Raw genomic sequence first — 16,549 nt, forward strand, 5'->3', positions numbered from 1 at the left:
AGGGTTGACTGGAATAGGGCTGACTGTAACAGGGTTGACTGTAACAGGGCTGACTGTAACAGGGTTGACTGTAACAGGATTGACTAGAATAGGGTTGACTGTAACAGGGTTGACTGGAATAGGGCTGACTGTAACAAGGTTGACTGATATAAGGTTGACTGTAACAGGGTTGACTGATATAAGGTTGACTGTAACAGGGTTGACAATTTCCTCTTAAATCAGCCACAATGCCCCTTGTGACAAAGGGAATATAAGTATGTTGTGTGCAACAGGGTGTGGCAATTGAATGCAAGCTTCACAATTTTTTTACAATTTTTTCTACATTGTTAAAACATTTATAGCCTCTCTATCAATGGGTAACAGAGTTGACGTGTTATGCTCGACGCACTCAGTTTTCCACCACAAAACACCAGAAAATGCCCCCAAACAGTAGAACCAGCTCGCCTGCTTTTGAACTATGATGTGGCTTTTAGATGTTCAATGTTCATTTTGGAAAAATATTTTAAAAAACAATTGTTTCACCATATTAAATCGAGAGTTCAGTTCACATAACAGGGCTGCCCTTGAAATAAAGGAACAGATGTAGCCTATGTGAATCAGTAAATCACATAAAAGAAAAAAATCATCTTCAGAAATTACTTTCTCAAAGCAACAAAATAACTAGGGCTTTACAATGACGGTGACTAGCAGAAATATTGGGGTTATGTGAGTTGAAATCTTCCTAGAAGTCACAGAGGGTGCACAAAGGGAATTCTCAATTTTGGCACTTTAGCAAGTCTTTATTCATATAACAAATCTGATATATTTCATTCTCGATGTAGTCTATATGAAAGAGCACTTCATTTAAATAACAGGCTTTTTAAATGTAATATTGGTGCACAATTTCTACTTAAAATATCAAAGGGACGCAATACTCTTTGGGATTGCGGTTAGGCCATAGGGTGGACATAGCTGTTGCATTTCTGAACGGGCAGTTCAGAGACACCTCAGTGCGTCACTTTCCGTCGACGCTGCCTCGGGAAAGACCCTTTTCGCCGGGTGATTTTGTCGAGGGAAGCTGGGTGTTCTGTAACAGTAACTACTCGCCATCTGACCTGTCCTTCATCTGGCATCATGACATACTACAAGTTCAGCGGTTTCAGCCAGAGGTTGACAGGGTCGGCACCGGCCACCGCCTACAGTCCGCAGGTAAGCCCGGGAGTGCCCTAGTCGGACAGTGAGAGGCTGGCTACCTGGCGTTAGTGACCTTCATTAACTAACGGTGCTGCGATGGGTGACAGAACAGCGTATCCGAGAGGCCCGAGCCTAAACGTGAAAAATGTATTTCTTTGAGTTGTGTTAATGGGGATATGAATATGAATACTTTTTAATCTTGACAATGGCTTGTGTAACTAGTTAGCAGCGTCCCTCCTGTCCTCACTGAGTTGACAAGCACCTGGTTTCTTTACTTGTCAAAAGGTGCTTCAAGGAGTTGTCCTAACTTGTTTTGGTGTTGAGATAAAACTGTGTGTTCTGTTCCAGGGTCTGAGGTCTGGTTTGCCAGCAGAGCCTCCCACCATGACGTTTGCTACACCCACCAAGATGGTGTCAGAGTCAGGGGCCATGGTGGAATACCTAGGGGTGAACAAGGTGCCATACTTCCAGAGACTGTTCCAGGTACACACACTCACTCACTCCTCTCACACTCCCCCTTTCTCTATCCTCTGAACCTTTTCCCTTTCAGGAGACTGAAAAGATTTGGCATGGGTTCCCATATCCTCAAAAGGATAATTATACAGCTGCACCATCGAGAGCATCCTGACTGGTTGCATCACCGCCTGGTATGGCATCTGACCGTAAGGCGCTACAGAGGGTAGTGCGAACGGCCCAGTACATCACTGGTTCCAAGCTTCCTGCCATCCAGGACCTATATAATAGGCAGTGTCAGAGGAAAACACATTAAATTGTCAGAGACTCCAGTCACCCAAGTTATAGACCATTTTCTCTGCTACCGCACGGCAAGAGGTACCGGAGCACCAAGTCTAGGACCAAAAGGCTCCTTAACAGCTTCTACCCCCAAGCCATAAGACTGCCACTGGACAATTTACATTGACCCCCCCCCCCCCCCCCTTCCCTTTTGTACCCTGCTGCTACTCGCTGTTTATTATCTACGCATAGTCACTTAACCCCCACCTATATGTACAAATTACCTCAACTAGCCTGTACCCCCACACACTGACTCGGTACCGGCGCCCCCTCGTTAATGTTATTCTAATTGTGTTACTATTTGTTATTCGTTTTTATTTTAGTCTACTTGATAAATATTTTCTTAACTCTTCTTGCACTGCACTGTTGGTTAAGGACTTGTAAGTAAGTATTTCGTAGTAAAGTCTACACTTGTTGTATTCGGCGCATGTGACAAATAAAGTTTGATTTGAAGCCCAAATCATACAGGGCGGTGTCCATCAACGATGTGAAGTTGTGTGTAGCGAGCATTCATTCACATACGCTGCATAACGTAAGTCAGCCATAATAAACAGTTGTATTTTCTCTTGAAATCAGGGTTCCTCGAGTTTCAGGCATAGCCCACCTAGGCTAAATGCCTATGATGGAAATCAACACTCATATGCTGCCATTGTTTTTTGTTGTTGTTATACAGGTAGCCTATTTCTACTGATAAACCCTAGCCTACAGCCCAATATATTTTAAACTACAACTTTAGCATAGTATCTTCTAATTCTTTTCTACAAATGACCCACTCAATATCTAGATCTGATTCAATTCATTTGAAAGAAGGCCCTCCCCAAACATGCACTTAATTTGAACTTCATCAATCGAATTGGCTGTAAGCTACAATGGTGATAGCCTATTGACAATAAATGACTTTGACAATAAATGACATCGATAACGTGATCGCCATCTGACCTGTCCTTCATCTGGCATCATGACATACTACAAGTTCAGTTGATAAAATGTATAGAATTTCGTTGCATTCATGCATTGTTACACCGTTTATTATAAGCACTATCCTATACATAATAACACTGGCAGTCAAACTTAGCAACACTAAGTAGACACTTTTTAACTGCACATGTCACAATTCAATGTTACAGTGAACGAACAGTCTATTTTCGGGCAATGTATCAGCTAATTTGACCAGCATTGCTCCGCATAGACGCAAGGAAAAATAAACGTTCTTTCTAATTTGACACGCTATATGCTCGTGACGCCGTTGACGCTCGCGGACGGCTGTTTTCTCTTTTTCACTCCCCTGTATTATATTTCCAGCTGAGCACGCACTTAAAATAAAACTCTGCCTGTGTGATTTGTGCTTAACAGTCCTCTTTCTCTGTCCCTGCCTCAGACATCAGATGGCGTTCCAGTCCATCTGAAGAGAGGTGTCCCTGACAGACTGTTGTACCGCACCACCATGGCCCTGACAGTAGGAGGAGCACTTTACTGCCTCGTGGCCCTCTACATCGCTGCACAACCCAGGAAAACGACCTAAACCCAGTCCAGCCGTATATCCCCAGCCAAGTTCACCAGGGGTCTGTTCAGAAGGGCCCAACATTACAGAAGTGTTCAGATTCTTTATAATATTCTAGAAGTTTCACCTCACTGATGACACCCCTGGCTTGGCCCGGGATCAACTAACCCGACACCTATCACATCATCCACAGCTCGAGGACTGAAACTATACAGAGCCATTATGTTGATAATGAGGAGGAACAAAAATATGAATGTAATTATATGAGAAAGTGTGATGTCTGTCTGTCACATTTGTATAAAAATAAGTTGATAAATGTGATAAAAAGTTAAATACCCAGTGATCCTCTGTCCTTTATTGGCATGGTTCCCAAAGCAGCCATCTGTGTCTCATCTGCTCCGAGGCACAGATCTGGGGAAGGGTACCAAAATAATTCTGCAGAATTGAAAGGTCCCCAAGAACACAGTGGCCTCCATCATTCTTAAATGGAAGAAGTTTGGAACCACCAAAACTTTTCCTAGAGCTGGCTGCCCGGCCAAACTGAGTAATCGGGGAGGAAGGGTCTTGGTCAGGGAGGTGACCAAGAACCCGATGGTCACTCTGACAGAGCTCCATAGTTCCTCTGTGGAGATGGGAGACCATCTCTGCAGCACTCCAGCAATCAGGCCTTTATGGTAGAGTGGCCAGACGCAAGCCACTCCTCAGTAAAAGGCACATGACAGCCCGCTTGGAGTTAACCAAAAGGCACCTAAAGAACTCTGACCATGAGAAACAAGATTTCATTATTTGACCTGAATGCCAAGTGTCATGTCTGGAGGAAACCTGGCACCATCCCTACAGTGAAGCATGGTGGTGGCAGTGGTGGGGATGTTTTTTAGCAGTAGGGACTGGGAGACTTGTTAGGATTGAGGGAAAGATGAACAGAGCCAAGTACAGAGAGATCCTTGATGAAAACCTGCTTCGGGGCACTCAGAACCTCAGACTGGGGCGAAGGTTCACCTTCCAACAGGACAACGACCCTAAGCACACAGCCAAGACAACGCAGGAGTGGCTTCGGTACAAATCTCTGAATGTCCTTGAGTGGCCCAGCCAGAGCCCGGACTTGACCCGTGATTATTATTATTTGACCATGCTGGTCATCTATGAACATTTTAACATCTTGCCCATGTTATGTTATAATCTCCACCCGGCACAGCCAGAAGAGGACTGGCCACCCCTCATATCCTGGTTCCTCTCTAGGTTTCTTCCTAGGTTCTGGCCTTTCTAGGGTTTTTTTCATCAGCTGATATAAGAAGGGCTTTATAAATACATTTGATTGACCCTGAACCCCATCCAACCTGACAGAGCTTGAAAGGATCTGCAGAGAAGAATTGGAGAAACTCCCCAAATACAGGTGTGCCAAGCTTGTAGCGTCATACCCAAGAAGACTCGAGGCTGTAATCGCTGCCAAAAGTGCTTCAACAAAGTACTGAGTAAAGAGTGAATACTGATGTAAATGTATGTTTTTATTTGACCATTTGCAAGCATTTCTTAACTGTTTTTGCTTTGTCAATATGGGGTATTGTGTGTAGAATGAGGGGGAGAAAAAAACGATGTCATCCATTTTACAATAAGGCTGTGGCTTAACAAAATGTGGAAAAATTTAAGGGGTTTGAATACCTTTCGAATGCACTGAACAACATTGGCTCTCTCTCTGACCGACAGCTTTAGAATGGCTGTGACAGACCTATTCCCACACAGCTTTAGACTGGCTGTTACAGACCTATTCCCACACAGCTTTAGAATGGCTGTGACAGACCTATTCCCACACAGCTTTAGAATGGCTGTTACGGACCTATTCCCACACAGCTTTAGAATGGCTGTGACAGACCTATTCCCACACAGCTTTAGAATGGATGTGACAGACCTATTCCCACACAGCTTTAGAATGGCTGTGACAGACCTGTTCCCACACAGCTTTAGAATGGCTGTGACAGACCTATTCCCACACAGCTTTAGACAGCCTACAGACTTCTGCACCACAGGTCTGCTAGAGTAAGTGTGTGTTTCTGAAAGACCTCCGTCTGGTGCAGTCTGAGCTGCTGTTCACTTGGCTCTTGGGCGCCCTTCGTCTCTTGTGGAGGGGGTGGCCGGCTGTGGTGTTATGCCGGATGCTCCTCTTTGCCTCTATAAGCCATAGAGACATGTCAGGCTCTTTCCTCATTTTATTTGTTAAGGTTTTACATCTACAGGTTCCCTTGGCTTGGCTGCCCAGCTTATTCCACAAGGCTACACGTACAATACATCTCTCCTCATCCAATCCGGTGTCTCTCCCTCCTTCACCCTTTCCCTGTGATTATGTCACGACGACCCATTACAGCTCTCTATCGTGTGTTCTATTATTCCTGCTCTTAGAGAAAGAGAACAGCATGTCAGTAACTCTACCTGTCACCAAGAAGAGGGAGAAAGACTGAGGTAAACATAGAAAAAGCAGTGTGTGTGTGTGTGTGTGTGTGTGTGGGGGGGGGGGGGGGGGGGGGTAATAAAAATGAGGGAGAGCTTGTATGATCAGACCGCTGAAGACAAATGGTCATGAAATATTAATCCCTCTATTAGAGAGAGTATTGACTCATTCCCCAGCCCATTTCAGAACCCACTCACTCCCCCTCCCCTTTTCTCCTCTTTCCCCCCACTCTCTTTCTTTCCACACACTCTCTACCCCCTTCCCTTTCTCCCTCCCCCGAACACAAGGTAAAGATTGGAGCAGTTCTCCAGGGAGGAACAAAAGACAAATTACCTTTCAGTACACAGCAACAAACACACAGCCCCGCCATAGTACAGAAAATGAATCAATGAGGTCGTGATATTGAAAGATGGCAGCTAGAGTAATTGGAGCCGTGTGTGTAATGCACAGCTGTGGCGGTCACTGTTTTGTCTGTAATTACCCAGTTACAAGCCTATTGGATCAACCATAATCAGAGGAATACAAAGACAACGTCTGTAGAGAACTAAGACTTTATTTGTCAAAAGGGGGACATCTGGAATCTTTTTTGAAGGAAACGTATTTTACAGGAGAGCCTGTCCACTCCAACAGTCCAGTAGATATTCAGATACCAATGGAATACAGCAGGATTACTACAGGGGTAATGGATCAGCTGCCTGGAGGACTGACCTATAAACCATATGCACATACAGAAATGCACACTCTCTCCCCAGTCCATCACTTCCTCACTCACTCTCTCCCCAGTCCATCACTTCCTCACTCACTCTCTCCCCAGTCCATCACTTCCTCACTCTCTCCCCAGTCCATCACACCCTCACTCACTCTCTCCCCAGTCCATCACTTCCTCACTCACTCTCTCCCCAGTCCATCACTTGATCTTGTAGGTGAGGTGTTTGCGGTGCCAGTGGATCCAGGCGGGGGCGGCGACTAGCCCAGTCAGGTAACCAATCACTGCACCCAGACTGCAGGAGACGGGCCACACCTACAGACAATTGTAGATAGAAAAACAATGTGTAGAACAGACATGGCTTGCTGATATGAAAGTAAGGAATTGTGTCAATCTTCTCATGGCCTCTCTGTGTGTGTTCTGACCTGCCAGGGCCGGTCCCAGTCCAATGGGATGGGGAAGGCTCCTAGCCAGGCTCCGACAACACTGCAGCCGACCACCACCTGTAGAGAGGTGTCCCACACCGACATGGCCCTGAAATACACACACAACTATTGTGTATTGTGGCGGCAGCATCATGTTATGGGTATGCTTGTCACAGGCAGGGACTAGGGAGTTTGTTAGGATCAACAGAAATATGAAAGGAGCAAACGTAAAACGTTACAAGAAAACCTACCCTCTGAAAACGTAATCCTATGAGAGGGTTTTATTTTTCTGCGGAACAATTACACACATTTTTATGCAAAAGACCCACCATAATGGCTTTCTAAGAGGTGCTGAGTGTTCCTGAGTGGTCTAGTTTCAGTGCTGACTTAAATCTGCTTTCTAATCAAATCAGAGACTAGGTTTAAATACTGCTGCCCATCAATGACTCCCAACCAAATTTACTGAGCCTGAGCGATGTTGACAAAACCTATGGATATTTGTTGCTCTAAGAGTTGTGCAAAGTTGGTAGAATCTTAATGAAAATGATAAACAGTGGTAATGACTGACAAAGGTGCTTCCATCTAGTATTAACTCAGGTGGGTTGAGACTTACCCAATTATGTTTCAGTTAGGTTTTTTTTTTTAAGTAAAGGTTGTGTAGATCTGTAGGAATAATTTTTTTCTTCTCTCTTTTTAGATTTAATTTTAAGCCAGAAAAATGTGACAAAAGTTCAAGCGGGTGTAGACTATCAATAGGCACTATGTAGATATTTAACACACAAAGCATCTTCATTGTGAAGCTTGTGATGTAGTTGTGAAGACTGCCTCCTAGTGGACATATGAGGGAGAGCAGCAGAGAGAAAGAAGGAGTTGGAGAAAGAGCTGGGCGACATGGCTTAATCTATTTTTCGATATCTCGAAAAACGTTTTTATTTTTTAACGTTTTTTAAATAAGCTTTGTTGCACAATTAATTATCAATACACTACATTTCAAACAGTCAGGAATAATCAAATGAATTCAGGTACAATTGTACCTAGGCCTAAATATAAGCCTTCAAACCTAATTTAATTATTTGATCAAAATAGTTTAACCTGCTTGTTGTTGTTGCTGCAATAAATCACTTATCTGGCTCTCAAGTCTGTCTTTGAAAATGCTATTTTTGTTACAAATGTAAGCTGAACCATGCACAACCACTAATAATGACCAACTTCTGGTAGCAGGTATAGGAAATGAACACAGGTCTCATAAACAATCTCTCAAGCACAAGCCCACCTGCTAGTGAGTAACCAGCTAATCTTTATATTAAAGCCAACTTGTATCTATTTGCTTGCTAACCAGGTAGAACAGTTGAACTGTTATGAATACACCCGCCTGTCGGTCTCCAACTGTTTGAACACCATTGCCTGTTCCTTATATAAATACGTATTTTTATGCTCATGGCACATTTACAAAACACAGACTAGACAGCCAGCACATAACAGTCTGGCTAAAATGCTGCTAGCGGTACCACAATGCCACACGTGACAGAAACTGAGCATACAGTACATTTTTACAATCATGTTCATTGATACTCCCGTCTTGTAGGCTCTGCTCTGTTCTACATTTTGGGGAGTTGAGACATAAAAAAGGTACCTTAACAAAGTTGAAGTTCTCTATTACAGTAAAATAATGTCTCAATGTGTTTTGGTGTCCATATCAGCAAATCTGTTGGACCAAACCTCAAACGCAAATAGCGAGTTGAAACAGCTTGTTGTCAGAGAGGAAGAAGATGCTCTTTCATTGTTGTTGTTGTTGTGAGTGACAGGGGGAGGGGATTGGTGTCTATGTGCACGTGGGAAGGTGCACCTCGCACACAGCACAGACAGAGGGAAGGAGATGAGACCAATAAGACAAACACTCAGAAAAACCTAGATTCTTGCGATAAAGGTATTTGGAACTTTGCACTAATTTCGAATTATCACCCAGCCCTAGTTGGAGAGAGAGTTTGACTAGAGAGAGAATACGAGGATCAGGAAATGCATGAGACCGAGAGAGTCAGAGGTAGATAGAGGTAGTACCCATGTCGGCTGAACACTCTTATCCAAGCCTGGACGTTGGGCCCAAGGACACAGACACACCGCAGAGTGGTTAGACTGGTCAACAACACGGCCAGAGAGAACGTCTCCAATGCAGTCCTAACACAATGAAAAGAGTCAGAAACAGACTTACAACACAATCTGACACACCCAATCTTGGCAGTTGGAAACACACATACTCTTGGCAGAACTCACTCCAGTAGCGGTGCTCCATACAGGATCACTACAGTGTGGAAGAACAGACAGGAGAGGAGCAGGTAGAGACAGGAACGTACCAACCTAGACACCTGTGGGAGCGGAAGAGGAGATTATCATCTTAAACTCTTCAGTACTGGTCTGATATAAAACTGATCATAACCTCAGATGTGTGTGTGCCTCTGTACCTTGTAGGTGATAGTGTGTTTCTTGGTGGGGGAGCTGACCCCCAGCAGCCAGAACAGGGTGATGTTGACCACGGCAACGGCCCCGGCAACAGAGTACAGCCATAGCAGGTGTGTCCCGTACACAGAGAAACCTGGCACTAGCACCGCTGGCACCACTGTCGCCATAAACACCCCTGACGCCATGATGGCGTGGCTGGACGCCATCTGTCTGATCTCCTGGTCCCACATGGTGCTGGAGAGAGGTCTGGTCAGGTCTACCTGTACTGAGATAGGAAATATTGTATTATGGTATCATGTTACATCGACTGAGAGGAAAAGACGTAGCCGTTACATGGCGAGTCCACAACCACCTGTACAATAAAGGCATGGTTAAAACATGCAGACTTTAACAGCTATTAGCACAAAACCAACTAACTAGGGAAGATACAAGCAGTGCCAGTGGATATTCTGAATCGCCTTACATTGAGAACCTCTTGCTTCAGATATGTTGCGACGTTGACGTTTTTTGGCTGCTAGCTACTGCTTTTGTGGCCTAGCTAGCTTCATCCTCAGACATATGACAGTAGCTACTATTCTAAATGAGACAAATTAACTATACGTGACAGTTTTTCTACATTTCACATAGACACGGACGATAATGTAGTGTTCATTCATCAGACTCACTCACTTCCGTAAACATGGTGCCGGGCAAGGTCAAATGCTTGGACCCACCCTACATTGACTGACATATCTGGCAGCCAATAAGGATTTACCCCACCAGGGAGATCAACGAATCAGATTCGGATGTCCCAGATGAACGGGAAGTTTACAATTTTTGTTGACACACGAGCTACACAATTAGGTACAATTTCTTAGCGAAATTGTTGATTTTTGTCTAAACAAAGAAAAGATGGTTTGCGACAATTGTAAGTACGACCTTTTCAGGATGATTCAAATTTCTGTTCGTAAAGCATGTTATAACGCTTACGTTAGAAAGCGATGCTGTGTTAGCCGATGGCAGGTATCTTAACGTTACTCTGGCTAGTTAGCTGGCTAGCTAAGGTTAGCTGATTCTGTTAATCTAAACAACAGTATCTAGTTAGAAACTATTGCGGAAGGCTTGTTTTGTTGTTTAGTCTACGTAATTAACATGCCCTATTGTGTATCCGAGAACGAACGAGAAGTGCTTGTGTGACTCCTGCAGCTAGCAATGAATTCCCATCTCGCCCCATCTTTTTTCTTAATTTCTCCTCTATTTCATAACTTTTCTTCCTCGTCCTCTATCTCTTCTCTTTTTCTCTCAGGTGAGAAGAAGCTGGGCAGGGTGATAACTCCAGACACCTGGAAGGATGGTGCGAGAAACACTACAGGTAGAGTATTGTAGTTACAGAATTTTGTATTCCAATGTTTAGAATTCTTTGATACTCATAATTCATTACAGTATTGTATTATGTTTATTAGAGAGCGGTGGGCGGAAGCTGAACGAGAACAAGGCTCTGACATCTAAGAAGGCCAGGTAAGACCGTTGTTGTTTTTGTTGAATGATGGGAGCTGGTTGATGTTGTATATGGTCATTAATATGTTACAGTAATATGATTATGTCAACAGGTTTGATCCTTATGGGAAGCCAGGAAAGTCAGGCTTTGGCATCTGCAGAATCTGCAAGAGCTCTGTTCACCAATCAGGATCTCACTACTGCCAGGGCTGTGCCTACAAGAAAGGTACTATATCTACCTAAGCACACACACCATGTTTTATTACATTTTGGTCGCTCTTTCAGAAGCAAATTGTGTGACACTTTCACCTGATAACAATCTCCCTTATCTCACTTTTTCTTTCTCAGGTATCTGTGCCATGTGTGGGAAAAAGGTTCTGGACACCAAGAACTACAAGCAGACCTCTGTCTGACAGGCTTCTGACAGGCCACCAGGAGGACCAGAGGGAGAGGGGAGGAGAAGATAGAGGGGGAGGAAGGTGTGCACGAGGAATGACGACTTTATCCTGTTGTTCAGACCCCCTGACTGTCTAAAACACTCATAGCAGAGTTGCAGTCAAGGGGTTTTTACTCTGTGTGTGTGTGTGTGTGTGTGTGTGTGTGTGTGTGTGTGTGTGTGTGTGTGTGTGTGTGTGTGTGTGACAGATGTGGAGCAGGGTTTCCCTCCCTGTTGTAAAGCTCCTATAATTTTCAGCTTTGTAGCAGCAATACGTGGCCAGCACTGTTCCACAAACCAAATCGGAGGCTACTTTTAGTTTTAATAGCTGAACTGATGGTTTCTCTCCTGTTGTGTCAAATCTGCTCTGATACAGGAGTTTCCTTTTATTGATTCTTTGTGAATTATATCAAGTGTTATGTTTGAGTGCATTAAAATATTCAATATGTAACGGCAATGACATGATTATTTATTATTATTAATTAATTAAGATTAATTATTTATTAGACCAAAACATTACAACAAGTATGTCTGTTCAGTGTACATGGTCTTGTTCAGTAGGCATGATCACAAGTCATTACCCTCTTCTGTCTTGCCGTGTTCACGTGCTCGTCGTTTTCTCTGAGATTTCTGACTTTCTAACTGGTTTAACGCGGCACATGTATAACTACAACCAGCTAGCTTGTCGGAAATGTCTTGAGTTTCCTAATTCCGACTAGCACGTGAACGTGGGATCTCTGTCAGCTCTATGCCCCACAGCGATTGGTTTAGAACCTCTGTCATCATCATGATGTGACACAGCATGCTGTAACTGTCTGTGCAACCCAGGGTCAGGTTAGAGAACAGAGGTTGGCTAAGTCATTGACATTTAAATGTCCTGTCTGCCCTCAGGCTCTCCACTCTACCCCACCATACACACATCCAGCCTGTTACACAAAAAGGAAGTGCCAAACCACTACTGTCGTAGTGATATCGTTTTATTGAGAACACACATGATTTATGAAAACAAATATGGCAACATAGAGAGGAAAACATTGTTGCACATATTAAGAAATTAACACAGTATAGAAAACATTAGGAATACCTTCCTAATATTGAGTTGCACCCACTTTTGCCCTCAGAGCAGCCTCAATTTGCCAGAGCAGGGACAACAAGGTGTCGAAATATTCCACAGAGATACTGGCCCATGTTGACACCAATGCTTCCCATAGTTGTGTCAAGTTGGCTGGATGTCCTTTGGGTGGTGGACCATTCTTGATACACACAGGAAACTGTTGAGCGTGAAACACCCAGCAGGGGTGTAGTTCTTGACACTCAAACCAGTGTGCCTGGCACCTACTACCATACCCCGTTAAAAGGCACTTCAATCTTTTGTCTTTCCCATTCACCCTCCGAATGGCACACATACACAATCCATTATCTCAAGGATTAAAAATCCTTCTTTAACCTGTCTCCTTTGTACACTCAGTGCATCTATAGTAGGACATTTTGGCTTATAAACTAGTGTGTGTGGGGGGGGGAACAACAATCTGAAATTCATAGATTAGGGCCTAATTTCTTTATCTAAATGTAGTGATTTCTTTCTATGAACTGTAACTCAGTAAAATCTTTGAAATTGTTGCATGTTGCATTTATATTTTTGTTCAGTATATTTATGTACAGTATCATTTTTTAAGATTGTCAGGTTTCTAACTGAGGCTAGCTGAAGGCACCAATTTTTTCACACACACACAACATGCAGGTGGTCACGTTCGACTGTTGATCTTCTGAACCCCACGCATCACTAGACACATGTGCACGCACAGACACACACATCATTATAATATACACACCAACACCAGAAAAGCCATGTTTCTCTCTCATGGATAACATGTGATTAACATGTGATTAACATGTGATTTGTCAGTCCAGAACTCCAAGCAGCTTAAAGCAATTTGAAACACATTCCGAGTTGAGTGAGAGAGAGAGAGTGTGAAGTACTCACACTGCCTCTATAACCACGGGAACTCCAGCTGGCTGTAGTGCCTCAGATATCGCCATGGCAATCTGCTTGGTCAGATGCTCCTGTACTGTTGAGGGGAACAGTGCACATGCATAGAATGTTGGATATTTGTTACAGTAATGTTCTAAGGTAATATGTGTATGTATATGTCCTTTGTACCATATGCACTATGTATGTGTATGTAAATTAGCGTGTGTGATATTTCCGTTTTTTATTTTTAATACATTTGCAAAGATTTCTTTAACCTGTTTTTGCTTTGTCATTATGGGGTATTGTGTGTCAATTGATGAAGGGGGGAAAAAAATATTTAATCAATTTTAGAATAAGGCTGTAACGTAAGAAAATGTGGGAAAAGTCAAGGGGTCTGAACACTTTCCCGAATACGCTGTATTCTGTTTGAAGAAGTTTGGAACCACCAAGACTCTTCCTAGATGAGCAATAGGGGATGAATGGCCTTGGTCAGCGAGGTGACCAATAACCCGATGGGCAGTCTGATAGAGCTTCAGAGGTCACTCCACCAATCAGGCCTTAATGGTAGAGTGGCCAGAGAGAAACCACTCCTCAGTAAAAGGCACATGACAGCCCGCTTGGAGTTTTCCAAAAGCCACCTAAAGGACACTCAGACCATGAGAAATAAGATTCAAGATTCAAGTACAGAGCGATCCTTGATGAAAACCTGCTCCAGAACGCTCAGGACCTCAGAAAGGACAACAACCCTAAGCACACAGCCAAGACAATGCAGGAGTGGCTTCAGGACAAGTCTGTGAATATTCTTGAGCGGCCCAGCCAGAGCCGGGACTTGAAAATAGCTGTGCAGCAACGCACCCCATCCAACCTTACAGAGCTTGAGAGGATCTGCAGAGAAGAATTGGAGAAACTCCCCAAATACAGGTGTGCCAAGGTTGTAGCGTCATACCCAAGAAGACTTGAGGTTGTAATCACTGTCAAACTTCAACAAAGTACTGAGTAAAGGGTCTGAACAGTTATGTAAATGTCAGATTTCTGTGTTTTATTTTTTATAAAATTAGCTAACATTTTTTTTAAACATGTTTTTGCTTTGTCATTATGGGGTACTGTGTGAATATTGATGAGGGAAAAACACATTTTTCATACATTTTAGAATACGGCTGTAACGTAACAAAATGCAGTGTTGTAAAGTACTTAAGTAAAAATACTTTAAAGTACTACTCACAGTTTTTGACGATTGCTAACACACTGAAAGTGAATGCTTAGACAAAACCATCAAAACCTTAACTTTTGGAACTATGCCTTAAACAAAGGCACCAAAAGTCCAAACACATTTTCTGCTTTGCAATTTGTTTGCAATTCTGCAACACGCTGGCAAAACACTACACATGGTTTCTTACATTAGACACTTCGTTCAAGAATGATATTTCTTGCAATCAGTTGGAAAACACACATACCTGAAATTTGCAACACCCCCACACACACATGAAAACATTTATACAGTAATTGAACACCAACTAGTCTGAGCCTTAGCACTATAAATAGACCTCAGGTAAGCTCACCTCTTTTGTGAGAACTTTGCAAACATGGAGGCAGCGAGAGGAAGAGGGAGAGGTAGAGGGTGAGGGAGAGAGATACAAGGACAAAGAAGGGGACCAGGCAATAGATGGAGACATATTTCTGACGACATAAGGGCCACTTTGCTGGACCATGTCATAAATCATGGCCTGATGTTGAGGGAGGCTGGACAGAGAGTCCAGCCCAACCTGAGTCGCTACACGGTAGCATCCATAATACAGACATTAAGACTGGAGAACAGGTATGTCTTCGACTTTCTACACTAGACTGTAATTGTTGCACATCATTCTGCATCAACGTACAATGCAATGTATTCCTACAATAGTAGGTCTATGCTCCCCAGTGATATATATTTTTGTTGGTATAGTGCTGTGAAGTACATGTAATATAGTTTTGATGTTACTATGTACAGTATGTTAAAAATAACCTAACCGATGACATGATATTCGTGCATTTTCTACAGAACTGCCAGACGACCTCCTGAGGGTGGACGGCAACGTCTGTTCACCATGAACAGGAACTGGCCATTATCAATCTAGGTGTTGGCTAACACCACCATCCTACACCGCCTACATCAACTACGAGAGCAAATCATCGCAGATCACACAACATTCCATAATATCAACCGTGTCAGTAGATCGACACTCTGCCACATCTTACGTCAACACCAACTTACGATTGTAACGGCTTTCTTCCTGGGAAGGAGAGGCGGACCAAAACGCAGCGTGGTTATAGTTCATGGTTCTTTAATAAGAGACATTTAACATGAACTAACTACAAAACAATAAACGTGAAAACCGAAACAGTCCTAACTGGTGCAGAAAACACAAAGACAGGAAACAACCACCCACAAAACCCAACACAAAACAGGCTACCTAAATATGGTTCCCAATCAGAGACAATGACTAACACCTGCCTCTGATTGAGAACCATATCAGGCCAAACATAGAAATAGACAAACTAGACACACAACATAGAATGCCCACCCAGCTCACGTCCTGACTAACACTAAAACAAGGAAAACACACAAGAACTATGGTCAGAACGTGACAGTACCCCCCCCCCCCCTCCCCCCCAAGGTGCGGACTCCGACCGCACAACCTAAACCTATGGGGGAGGGTCTGGGTGGGCATCTGTCCGCGGTGGCGGCTCTGGCGCTGGACGTGGACCCCACTCCATCATTGTCTTAGTTCACCTCCTTAGCGTCCTTTGAGTGGCGACCCTCGCCGCTGACCTTGGCCTAGGAACCCTAACAAAGGGCTCCACTGGACTGAGGGGCAGCTCCGGACTGAGGGGCAGCTCGGGACTGAGGTAGCTCAAGACTGAGGGGTAGCTCATGACCGAGGGGTAGCTCAGGACCGAGGGGCAGCTCAGGACCGAGGGGTAGCTCAGGACCGAGGGGTAGCTCAGGACCAAGAGGTAGCTCAGGACCGAGAGGTAGCTCAGGACCGAGAGGCAGCTCAGGCTGGTTGACGGCTCCCGCAGCTTCTGGCTGACTGGCGGGTCTGGCAGATCCTGGCTCACTGACGGCTCTGGCAGATCCTGGCTGACTGGCGGCTCTGGCAGATCCTGGCTGACTGGCGGCTCTGGAAG

General features: G+C 44.0%; 3 protein-coding genes across 5 annotated transcripts; 2 read left to right on the forward strand and 1 right to left on the reverse strand.

Moving 5' to 3' along the window:
* Positions 1–988: 988 nt before the first annotated feature.
* LOC110491388 (cytochrome c oxidase subunit 7A-related protein, mitochondrial) lies at positions 989–3,805 on the forward strand. The gene is made up of 3 exons (XM_021564793.2): positions 989–1,188; positions 1,522–1,656; positions 3,344–3,805. Exons 1-3 carry the CDS (start codon positions 1,114–1,116, stop codon positions 3,485–3,487), a joined length of 354 nt encoding a protein of 117 aa, XP_021420468.1. The 5' UTR covers positions 989–1,113; the 3' UTR covers positions 3,488–3,805.
* A 2,639-nt stretch (positions 3,806–6,444) lies between these two features.
* LOC110491389 (phosphatidylinositol-glycan biosynthesis class F protein) lies at positions 6,445–10,242 on the reverse strand. 3 transcript variants are annotated; one of them, XM_021564794.2, is made up of 6 exons: positions 10,167–10,242; positions 9,500–9,762; positions 9,312–9,403; positions 9,099–9,215; positions 7,041–7,149; positions 6,445–6,930 (listed from the first exon to the last, which is right to left on the reverse strand). In XM_021564794.2, exons 1-6 carry the CDS (start codon positions 10,225–10,227, stop codon positions 6,817–6,819), a joined length of 756 nt encoding a protein of 251 aa, XP_021420469.1. In that variant the 5' UTR covers positions 10,228–10,242; the 3' UTR covers positions 6,445–6,816. The 3 variants fall into 3 exon arrangements, with proteins under 3 accessions (XP_021420469.1, XP_021420471.1, XP_021420472.1); XM_021564796.2 differs by having other exon boundaries at positions 9,961–10,224; XM_021564797.2 differs by having other exon boundaries at positions 9,500–9,757; positions 9,961–10,194.
* A 14-nt stretch (positions 10,243–10,256) lies between these two features.
* Positions 10,257–11,866, forward strand: LOC110491390 (cysteine-rich PDZ-binding protein). Its single transcript, XM_021564798.2, has 5 exons — positions 10,257–10,404; positions 10,783–10,848; positions 10,940–10,994; positions 11,087–11,199; positions 11,322–11,866. Exons 1-5 carry the CDS (start codon positions 10,389–10,391, stop codon positions 11,384–11,386), a joined length of 315 nt encoding a protein of 104 aa, XP_021420473.1. The 5' UTR covers positions 10,257–10,388; the 3' UTR covers positions 11,387–11,866.
* The last annotated feature ends 4,683 nt before the right edge of the window (positions 11,867–16,549 follow it).

This window comes from Oncorhynchus mykiss, chromosome 16 (assembly GCF_013265735.2).
Source record: "Oncorhynchus mykiss isolate Arlee chromosome 16, USDA_OmykA_1.1, whole genome shotgun sequence".
Classification (NCBI taxonomy): Eukaryota; Metazoa; Chordata; class Actinopteri; order Salmoniformes; family Salmonidae; genus Oncorhynchus; species Oncorhynchus mykiss.

Coding starts and splice junctions, on each gene's coding strand:
- LOC110491388 (XM_021564793.2), top strand. CDS start 1,114: ATGACATACTACAAGTTCAGCGGTTTCAGCCAGAGGTTGACAGGGTCG. Junction 1,189..1,521: donor CCACCGCCTACAGTCCGCAG/GTAAGCCCGGGA, acceptor GTTCTGTTCCAG/GGTCTGAGGTCTGGTTTGCC. Junction 1,657..3,343: donor ACTTCCAGAGACTGTTCCAG/GTACACACACTC, acceptor TCCCTGCCTCAG/ACATCAGATGGCGTTCCAGT.
- LOC110491389 (XM_021564794.2), bottom strand. CDS start 10,227: ATGTCAGTCAATGTAGGGTGGGTCCAAGCATTTGACCTTGCCCGGCAC. Junction 9,404..9,499: donor AACACACTATCACCTACAAG/GTACAGAGGCAC, acceptor CCGCTCCCACAG/GTGTCTAGGTTGGTACGTTC. Junction 7,150..9,098: donor AGAGTGTTCAGCCGACATGG/GTACTACCTCTA, acceptor TGTGTATTTCAG/GGCCATGTCGGTGTGGGACA.
- LOC110491390 (XM_021564798.2), top strand. Junction 10,849..10,939: donor TGGTGCGAGAAACACTACAG/GTAGAGTATTGT, acceptor TATGTTTATTAG/AGAGCGGTGGGCGGAAGCTG. Junction 11,200..11,321: donor GGGCTGTGCCTACAAGAAAG/GTACTATATCTA, acceptor TTTCTTTCTCAG/GTATCTGTGCCATGTGTGGG.